We start from the raw sequence: 10,499 nt of genomic DNA on the forward strand, positions 1-10,499 counted from the left end.
GAAGGCATCGGGCAGAGCACCAAAGTTTCCGGCCAGAGCTTACTTCCGGTCTTTTGGGTGCTGACGCGCTCTTCCGGTTTTGGCGGCCCCCGAAAGGCTTTGAGGGTGAGCACGGTGAGTCCCGAGGCACTGGGGTGCCAGCGGGAGCCGGGGAGTCTCACGTCCGCACAACACTCAGCGGCTGAGTGTCAGCTCGGGGAGGGCGGGGAGGAGAGAGGGCAAGCCGGCGGGAGGACGTGTAATCTTGGCAAGAGGAGGGGAGGGGGCAGAGCGGACTGAGCTCTCGGAAGGCCCCAGAAAGGGATGTGGAGGGCGAGGACGAATGGGATCCCGGGGGAAGGATGGAGGGTGGGATACAGGGGCGTGGGATCACAGGGAAGCTGGTGGAGAAGGAGCAGCGGGAAGGCAGCAGCCGTGGGAGACTCCTGCGTGAAGGAAAACTAGAGGCTGCTGCAGGTCCGAGATCAGCCAAAATCCGGCGGCCCAAGGCGTCTGGCCACATGCAGTCCTCTCAGAAGATCCCGCCAGTTGGGGAGCACCCAGGGCCCTGGTGGCTTAGAGACTGCTCTGTAGAAGGGGCTGCTGCTTTGATAAGCTCAAAAGAGTTTTGATAGACTTTGTAAGAAAGGGCTGTCAGGAAGCTTTTGCTGGTTTTACATGCTTGGGTTGACTGCTCACTTTGCTTTTTTCTCCAAAGATGAGGCTGCTGGCATTCCTGGCGTTGGCTCTATTTGCTGTCACTCAAGCAGAGGAAGGAGCCAGGCTTTTGGCCTCCAAATCACTGCTGAACAGATATGCCGTGGAGGGGCGAGACCTGACCTTACAGTACAACATCTACAATGTTGGCTCAAGGTAAGGAGACCCTGGGGCTATAGGTTGGGCCCTTTTCAGGCTTCTTAGATTTCCCAACTGGGAACAGGGACCAGCAGTGATTTATCTTTGGGAGATTTCCAGCAACAGATATCGTGAGTGAATGAATATACTGCTGGATCTACTTCTGGAAGAGGAGGACATTCTTACCTAAGCTACAGGAAACCATCTTCCACTTTTTGAGCTGGAAGAGTTTCAGAGTGGGGAAGAAGCAAGAATTGTGGTGAAACAGGGAGAGGAAGATGAGAAGGCAGAAAATGTATGATCCTTCGTTACCTCAGGGGTTTAGTTTCAGCTTCCTTTCTTTCATTAGCATTTTTGTTGTCTTTTTTTCACTTTATCCCCTTTAATGTTCTTTTCCACATGCATCTTGCTCCTCTTCTCCTCCTTACACCCACCCACCCACCCACACACACACACACACACACACATGAGAAGAAATTGGGGCAAAAATGGATTCAGGCCCATTCTTTCCTAGATATTTGAGTATTTTGGTGCCCAGAATCCAGGCCTTGGCTGGGATTCTTCAGTGCAACAAACCCAAATAACTATGTGGCTCATATCTGTCTTTTGTAGTTCTGATTTTTTAGGACAGGCAGGCAGGTTTGATTGCTGATTGCTTTAAGTTTATATCCATTACTAACTTTTCTTTGTTTCCTCCCTTTTCTAGTGCTGCATTAGATGTGGAATTATCTGATGATTCCTTCCCTCCAGAAGACTTTGGCATTGTCTCTGGAATGCTCAATGTCAAATGGGACCGAATTGCTCCGTATCCTCTTGACACTGGGTGATGAAGGCTGGTGGTGGTGGGTGGGAGGGGGGGAATGTTGAAGCAAAACAGCAGGGTCATCCTTGTCGCCGCTCTGGATAAGATGGGGCAAGAGAGACTGGTGAGAATTGTGTGAGCATGATTTAGGGTGGGCCTGAGGAAGGAGGTTCCTGAAGTTCAGGTCATAAAGTTCTAAAACATTCTGTTTTGGGAGAATGTAGACAGATGTTTGTAGCTGGGCGAGGATGTTTAAGGTGCTTTTAAAAGAAATTCATTGGGATGCTAGTGTGGAGGACCTGGGTGACTTTTTTTTTTTTTTTTTTTTGTCTGCGTTGGGTCTTAGTTGCAGCACAAGGGATCTTCGTTGTGGTGCGTGGGCTTCTCTCTAGTTGTGGCGTGTGGGTTTTCTCTTCTCTAGCTGTAGCGCACAGGGTCCAGGGCGCTTGGGCTCTGTAGTTAGTGGCACGTGGGCTCTAGTTGAGGCGCATGAGTTCAGTAGTTGTGGCACGCGGGCTTAGTTGCCCCGCGGCACGTGGGATCTTAGTTCCCTGACCAGGGATCGAACCTGCGTCCCCTGCATCGTAAGGTGGATTCTTTACCACAGGACCACCAGGGAAGTCCCTTGGGTGACCTTTTAAAGACTCTTCTTACTCAATAAATCCCTTATTCGGATCTACTCGTTATTTCCTGAGTGTTCTGAATTAGATTATTTTTTTCCCTGTGATTTAAAGTATATTTAGATTTTCTGGCAAGGGTAAGTGTTCTCTTTGGGTTTTTGGGGGGTTTTGATTTATATTTTCAAGAACTTCCTGCAGTTTTAGGCAGCGAAAGATTTTCTGTGACCTTAAGTGACTAATTTTTCATCCATAACATATATTGCTTTAAAAGTTTAAACACCTCAATATTGAGTATGTCATAGACCCCTTAAGACTTGGCTAGAAAGACATCATATTATACCACACACTTCAGGCTTAGAAAAAAAGCCCGTGTTTATTATTTTCGCAGTATATTGCAGATGCGGAATCATTACATGTGTTGGCAACTCTTTTTGTGAATGGTGCGTTTAGTCCCTGAGTTGAAAGTTTGTTAACAACTGTAGCTTCATCTTTTTCCCTCCTTAACTCTTGGGTCAGTGCTAGCAACGTCTCCCACACCGTGGTCCTGCGCCCTCTCAAGGCTGGTTATTTCAACTTCACCTCAGCAACTATTACTTACCTGGCCCAGGAGGATGGGCCCGTTGTGGTGAGTTACCCAAACCCTTAGTTGGATGGGGCTCAGCTCTGCCTTCCTTTGAAAACTCTTGCAGAAAATCTCCAGAGCAGGTGCTAAATTCTGAGGAAGATAAGAAGGACCAAAAACTTGAGATATCGTCATAGGAAGGAAGTATGTTTCAAATTATAAAGTCTCAGAATCAAGCAATTGAAATGAATGGGAGGGGAGTACTGTAGCATTCCCTTCCGCTTCACTTTTAATCTGTACAGTGTCACGTGCTGCCCAGTTTATTGCCATCATTGTCCTTCCCATCCGTCTTCTGTGCCGCCATCAGATGATTCCTGGTCTCCGCTGTGTCTGTGTCTTTCCCTTGCTTAGAATGCCCCTGCTTCTTGCAGCAAGGCTGAGTTTCCTGCCTCTTCTTACTTACCTTCCAGCAGTCTCACTGTGTTCTGCCTCTCCCTTCCTCTCTCTACTCTCGAAGACCCTCTGTCCTAATTAGACCAAGCTCCTTCCTGTGGCACCTCCCCCGCCCTCAGTGCTCGTTCTTTCCACTTTGCCGTTGGTCTCTGCTTGAAGAACTCTCTGTAGTCTCTCTCCTCCACTTCATTATCCGAAGCCTTCTCAAGACCTAGCTCTGAGCTGCGTCTCCTTGATTCTGTCTTCTGCTTTTACAATTCATATCGCTCTTTCCTACTCATTCTTTCACTAAACAGTCACTGACTGCATCTAAACTTCTATAGCTCTTATATAGTCTATGCCACTTGAACATTTAATTATTGACCATCTTTATTAGTTCTCTTTCCTGTATCTAGGTCTTTCCCTCACTCCCACCTCCCAGTTTAATTATAAACTCCTTGAAGCAAGGAACTTTGTCTTAGATTTCTTTCTGTTTCCCATATAAAATAGAAACCCAGCGATAACCAGTCTCTTGACTGACTGATGTAAAGGTCAGCAGACATTTATTGAGCCCCTGCAAGGTGCTAGACTCTAGGGAATACCAAGCAGATTAAGACACTGTCCTAGCCCTCAAAAAGCTTAAGTCATGAATTTATAAATACAGATGGGCTTTAGGCTACTTAGTGAATGCACAGTAAGGAAGGGACTTAACAGAGTCAACCATAGAACTAAAAGAAATCCAAGAGTCTTGAACATTCAGTGCACTCTCTGAGTTATCTTTTCTTAATAAACCATGTGGAACCATATTCTTGTAATCCTGGTTATGTTTTCATATCTTCTATCATGTGTGCTTTTAGAACCACCTCTAAGACTCTTTGGTTCCACCTGGTCCTTGATGGGTTAAAAGACACAAAATTAAAGGCCCAGCCGCCACTTTAGAACAAAGTTGTTTGCAGTGTGCTTCAAACTCTTGGCCTCCTCTCCAAGACAAAGGAATGTGGCGCAGACTCAGCCCCTCCACTAGTAATGTACATTTGGGTAGGGCTTTATACTTTCCAGAATCCTTCTCATTAGTTCACTTGAGCCTCCTGTCAACTTGTGAGGTATAGAAGAGTGTTTCCACTTGAGGAATGGGGAAATGATTGCCAAGGGCAGAGGGGCCAGTGGTGGTGAGCAACTCTTTCCAGAGTCTGAGGCTAAGATAGAAGGATTTGGCTTTAATTTCAGCTGCATACCCATCCTACCTTTTTTAGTAAATGCTCATCATGTGTCTCCTGGCTCCTAATTTACTTATCTTTACAACACACTAAGAATCATCCAACTCTCTCTAGTTCAAAAACTTTTCCTCATCTTGTTGTTTTCTTGGGCCTTTGGGAACTAAGACTCTATTGCTTAGAACTGGGTTGGTTGGAACTGCCCTTTCCCAGATGAGAAAGAGCTGGAGACTTGCCTTAATGCCTTTCTTTTCTGCTTTTCAGATTGGCTTTACCAGTGCACCTGGACAGGGAGGAATCCTGGCTCAGAGGGAGTTTGATAGAAGATTCTCCCCACATTTTGTAAGCTTTACCGTCTTCTTGTCATTTCCCTGGGAGTAGAGCATGCTTTTGGTTCTGGGACCTTTGGGCTTCCTTAGAAGATATGTTTAGTTGGTTGGTTCTTGTCATATCTGTTTTTTGATGTCTGATACACACAGCCATCAAGTGTCCTGATTTAACCATGGTTAGAGATTTTTGGCAATGAGGTCACAATTGCCAGAACCAAAAAAAGCTGCCCTTTTTCTCTGCTCAGCCTTGAGTAGAGCTCCATCTTGGAGTCCTGGGTCTAATTCGAGGATTAAAAGTATATCTGCTTAGATTAAAAGGGTCACAGAGCATCGGGAAGGTTAAATGGGAACTTTGTTGTAGTCTAGTCTAGGGGAGAATTCTTTGAAGATTTGCCTAAAGTACTGAATGAGGAGATTCATTTATTCATTCATTCGGGGAATAATTATGAGGTTCCTAATTACGTGCTCAGTTCTGTGCTTTGCTTTGAGAAAACAACGCAAGACACAGTCCCTTCCATTAAAGATCTTATGGGCTCATAGAGGCTTCAGCACAAGTCAGTGGGGGAAGAGGGCTGTGATAGAGATCATACACAAGGCTCTGGAGGAGATGCAACAGGAGCACCTAACCTGGTCTTTGAGAGTCGGGGAGGAATTTTCTGGAGGAGGGAGGTTAACTTATTAAAGAGGAGGTAAGGAAGGGGAGGCACCCTAGGAAGAGGGAGTAGCTCAGAAGTGAGAAAAAGCGTGGTGCAATCCAGGAATGGCAGGTAGTTTAGTGAGACCAGAGAGCAGAATGTGAGACAGAGGAATGGAAGAGAGAGCTCTAGGTGGGGGCAGGGGTTAGGTCGCAGGAGGCTTGACTGTTAGGGCAAGACCTGGGCATCTCCCTCCTCAAAGATTGTTTGGAAGAGAGAAGCTTCTCTTCCAGATTGGGTTGGGTCAGGTGAGACCTTTGGTTTCATAGCTCAAAAGATATAGATTGGTCTTTAGCAAGCCATTCTGTGTCCAGAGTAGCCAGAGAGGAACCTTCCTGCCAAGGTTCTGCTTAAAATTTGGGCTGGACTGCTCCCTTTCTCATTGGACCCCTTCCTTCCTGGTCCCCTCCTGTGCCCTAATCGAGACTTCTAAGCAAGGCCTTTGTCTTCCACAGCTGGACTGGGCAGCCTTCGGGGTCATGACCCTCCCTTCCATCGGCATCCCCCTGCTGTTGTGGTACTCCAGCAAGAGGAAATATGACACCCCCAAAACCAAGAAGAACTGAGTGGGGCTTCCACAGCCCTCCCTTCACAAGAAATCCAGGTGCTTTCCAGACTCCAAAGGGTATCTCAAATGCAATCTCTTCTCCCTCAGCCCTTGGCCACCTTCTCCTTGATCCTGCCCTGCTCTCAACCGGAGCGAAGGACCAGACCTGGGAGTCTGTGAGAGTCTCCTTGGTTCCATCTTGAAGCCATACAAACAGGAAAGCCTTTGGCAATCGCCTTGAGCCTAGGGGCCCTGTGGTGCACCACCGAGGTGCCGTGGGGTGCGTTTCTGGCGATGTGAACTCTCTCGGGTCCAGGAGGGGGCGCTTCGGAGACTGCCTGACACCACTCCGTCCCCTGCCCTCCCCTCTCAGAAGAGGGTGGAAGGTAAGATGAAAGCTATGGGACTCTTGGAGGCTACCCAGTCTCTGTGCTGGCTTAGGGAAGCTCTTACCAAATGGGGTTTTCTAATAAAAACAAATGCCACCCGGACTTGTCTGTTTTCCCATCCCCTGGATGAGCTCAGGTTGCTGTTGGTACTCAGGCCCTGACTGCCCAGGCTCCTGGGCAAGTGAGCTGAATTTCTGCCTCCTTGCTCTAGGGACTGTGGGTCCTGTTCCCACAGAGATATCCCACCCCCCGCACCCTCTCTTTTGAGCACCTTTGCTTCCGTCCCTTATTTCCCTCTGTTCTCACCAGTCACCATATATTCCCCTAAACCTTCCTTGCCTGTGAGCCCCTCTCCACAGTAGAGGAGAGAATGGGGAAAAGTGGTCTGCAATTGTTCTCATGCCCTGGGAGACCTTCTAGGGGTGATTTATTCATTGACTGTTCTTGAGAAACTATCTCTTATGCCTGATTCTAGCCCTTCCTCCGTTTAAGAGCTAACTTTTCTTGAGCTTGAACTTACTATTATTTTGGCCACATTGCGGGGTATGCAGGATCCCAGTTCCCCGACCAGGGATTGAACCTGTGTCCCCTTCAGTGGAAGCGTGGAGTCTTAACTACTGGACTGCCAGGGAAGTCCCATCTTGAACTTATTTTTAATGCCTCTGCTTTGAGCTCAGGCCAGGCAGAAGCGCCTGTATCCCCTGAGTTGTTACCTAAGCACGGCCTCTGGAAAGGCAGTGGGTTTTGCGGCAACAGCAGTGGGGAGAAGCCACGCTGAGCTGACTCTGTCCAACCCAGGAATGCCGTGGTCCGAGAACAGCCTCCCAGGCAGGAGAGAAACCCAACAAACACCCGCTTTGTTCCTGTCACCAAGTTTCCCAGCTTAGATTCGGGTGGGGGGCGGGGGGAGAGTGCTGCCCAACCAGTTTAACCTTTCCTTGGCCCAGCCTTCCGAGCCTCCGGGCCCCAAGAAGGATGAAAAGGACCTGGAGACAACGGGAGGCTCCAAATGGAGTAGCCCTCCACCAGCTCACATCCCTCTTTCAGGGCTTACGGCTCGGACACCCCAGGACTGGCCAGGTCAGAGGGCAAGAAGGATATATTTGCTTTGGTTCATTGTGTTCCTGGTGGAGACCTGGGACTTGCTCAAGAGAATGGGGAGAAAGACAATGGGTCAGAAGCTTGGGGTTGAGAGCAAGCATAGGGAAGGAAGAGGGAGCTAGTTTGATAATGTACTGTCTTCCTCTAGGACTATGAAATGTTGGGTCTTTGGACCAACACACTATTTGCCATCTGTGTGGTGTCCACTGAAAACAGAGTGAGGAGGTAACCTATAGGAGGGGGGGTTCTGGTTTAAAGGGTAGGATGAACTTCATAACTTGGGAAGGTAACGTGAGAGATTTCTCCCTCAGTCTGAGCTCTGGGAGATACTCTTTTTCCGAAAGCTGGGGCAGTCTTTACCTTTCCTTGCAGAACTCAGCACTTTGTGTCCTGGCCCTTGTTACAGAGGAGACTAGGGGGGAACCCAGGTCTGACCCAGATGACAAGAGAAGCATTGTGAAGGCAGTGTCACAGGCACCTTGAAAAAAGGCCAAAACTAGATACTTCATCTCTCGAGAGATCAAATTCCTTGGAGTCAGGATGGAATTTGAGCCTCCCTTAAGTAGTCGCATTGAAGAATATAAGCCTCAAATCTATAGAGGGCGAGACTCAGCTGGAGTAGTTGCTTTAGGATTGAGCCCTCCTTGAGGTAACTTAATGGAGGATGAGTAGCAGACAGTACTTCATTCTAATGGAAACTACCCTAGGGAGATGCGACCCCTGATCTCCAGATTTCACACAGGTCTGCAAGGGAGAGGGAAGGCAAGCACTGGCCCTACATCCTTACTGGAGATTGAGTACCCAAACTGAGGGCTTCCTGCCTAAAAGGCAATACAGATACCAACCCAGCTCTCAACGTGTTCCAGATCCCCTCCTCCCGCTGGAAACCAGCCCTGTATCCCTCCCACGTCGTCCAAACTTTTAGCTGGCACCTGCTCACCCACACCCAGCCCTGGTACCATGAGGAGCCAGGGCCCAGGTTACCACCCCTTTCACATACTAGGCTTCGGGACTTTACCTGACAAAAGTTACTTGGAAACGGGTATAAGGATTCCCAAGAAGCTGTGGATAATGCAGCGGCTTGGTGACAGGATGGGAAGTTATCAAGGCTGGATCCCTCGAGAGAGCGGCTCAGGGTGGTGGAAGCAGCACTGACCACAGAGGCAGCAGTGCTGGATCCCAGCCCCAGTTCTGCCGCTCACTGGCTGGCAGACCTCAGGTAAATCACACACACCCACCCCCGCTCGGAGCCCGTGTCCTCATTTGGACAATCACAGGATTGTTAAATTAGAGAATTTCCGAGGACCCTACACCAGTAAAACAGGCAGCCGTTTCCCCTGTATTCTTGTGAAGTGAGAAACAACCACTGTCACTCATGTGGTTTGGAGCCCAGCCAGGTAGGAAAGGGCACACAGTTTCCACATCTGGCAACAACTGCCCTCTTCCTCTCACCCAGAGGGAGAGTTTTAGAGCAAGGATAGACCATAGATCACCTAATTTAATCTCATTTAATAGATCAGGAAAGGCAGAGTGGAGTGGTTTATCCAAGGTCACAGCAAGTGGCAGCTAGCATATTTATTGAATAACAATTATGGGCCCAGCATTTATGTTCCACTATTCGTACGTATCTCATTTACTATCCCCATTTTACAGAGGAGGAAATGAGGCTACTAGGGAACTTCTCCAAGGCCCCTTAACTGGTGAGTTGGCAGAGGCAGGCAAGCTCTTCCGATTCCAACATGTCCTTTCCCCTGGACCATGAGACCTGTCAGGGAGGAGGCTCCCCGGTACCTCAGGAAGTCCAGCGTCTGCCCACTCTGTCCTCTGCCCCAGGGAAGCGGTGAGGGTGAGTCAGTGCCCCTAGAAGCTCTTATCAGGGAAGGGGGTGGAGAGCCAGGCAGATATCCTGTGCCTGGTATCCACAACACGCCGGGAGTCAGCCGGGTGTGTGCCAAGCTGCCTGCTCACCCTGTTCCTGTTGGCTGAAGGAGGGTCCTCCTCTGATGTAGCTGCCCTTGTCATCGCTCCTCCCTGTACTTTCATCACAGAAAATACAGTCTGTCCTCCTCCCCCTACTGTAACCTGCCTCTTAAAGGGAACGACAAGCATTTTGAAACCAAATTTGAGAGAGAGCAAAGGACCTCCCTGACCCCAGTAGGACCTTGCTGTTAAGTAGGGTTCCAGCTGTGGCCCTTTCCCTGAGTTGTCTTCTTTTTCCCCTCAGCTCCACCCTGTCTCTGCTGGAGGGCGGGTGAAGGTTCCCTGGGATGTCAGGTTCCCACATACTCTCCCCTCAGGGTGACCCCAGCTTGGTTTCCTGTATCTGTTCCTACGTGTGCCTGAATCCGGGGGCTGCCCTTTGGGGAATGCTGAGGATGGGGAACCCAGGAATCCTCGGGACCAGCAGTGGCACCCAAGGGGTTAAAGGTCTGGGCACAGCACTGTCTAGGGTGTTTGAAGTAGGGCGGGGAAGGGAAGGGCTAGAGTAGTTGGAGAGGCAGCTGATCTGGACTGGAATGAGTCCCCCCTGTCTCCTATGCAAACTTCTGGACCATGAGCAATTCCCTTAAAAGAACCAAGAAAGAGGCACCCCCATTAAGGTCCTGGACTGGATTCTTAGAGGGGCTGTCTGAAGTGGGACTTTTTCCTATACTGCAGTCACCAACCGAAGGCAAGAACAGGTCTCCCATCTTTGGGATATCTCCCAAGTCTGGTGAGTTTCCCTCTTCCCTTTCCCTGAGTCCTTACCTCATGAATGGGTATTTCCCAGAAGCAGAGATCTTCAGGAACCCCTCAGCACCCCCAGGAAGTGATAGAACAATTCTCCACCAGTCTCCTGCATTCAGCTCCCTTTTTTTAAAAAAATTTATTTATTTATTTATTTTTGGCTGCATTGGGTCTTCGTTGATGCGCGTGGGCTTTCTCTAGTTGCAGCAAGTGGGAGTTACTCTTCATTACAGTGAGCAGGCTTCTC

The 10,499-nt window shown here is 49.0% G+C and overlaps 1 protein-coding gene across 3 annotated transcripts; it reads left to right on the forward strand.

Annotated features, from left to right (window-relative positions):
* The first annotated feature begins 27 nt into the window (after positions 1–27).
* SSR2 (signal sequence receptor subunit 2) lies at positions 28–6,526 on the forward strand. 3 transcript variants are annotated; one of them, XM_082457415.1, is made up of 6 exons: positions 28–105; positions 698–852; positions 1,541–1,639; positions 2,773–2,881; positions 4,729–4,806; positions 5,944–6,526. In XM_082457415.1, exons 2-6 carry the CDS (start codon positions 698–700, stop codon positions 6,052–6,054), a joined length of 552 nt encoding a protein of 183 aa, XP_082313541.1. In that variant the 5' UTR covers positions 28–105; the 3' UTR covers positions 6,055–6,526. The 3 variants fall into 3 exon arrangements, with proteins under 3 accessions (XP_082313541.1, XP_082313540.1, XP_082313542.1); XM_082457414.1 differs by having other exon boundaries at positions 39–114; XM_082457416.1 differs by lacking the exon at positions 28–105 and adding an exon at positions 163–187.
* The last annotated feature ends 3,973 nt before the right edge of the window (positions 6,527–10,499 follow it).

The sequence above is a fragment of the Balaenoptera physalus genome, assembly GCF_965194825.1.
Source record: "Balaenoptera physalus genome assembly, chromosome: 1".
NCBI classification, from domain to species: domain Eukaryota; kingdom Metazoa; phylum Chordata; class Mammalia; order Artiodactyla; family Balaenopteridae; genus Balaenoptera; species Balaenoptera physalus.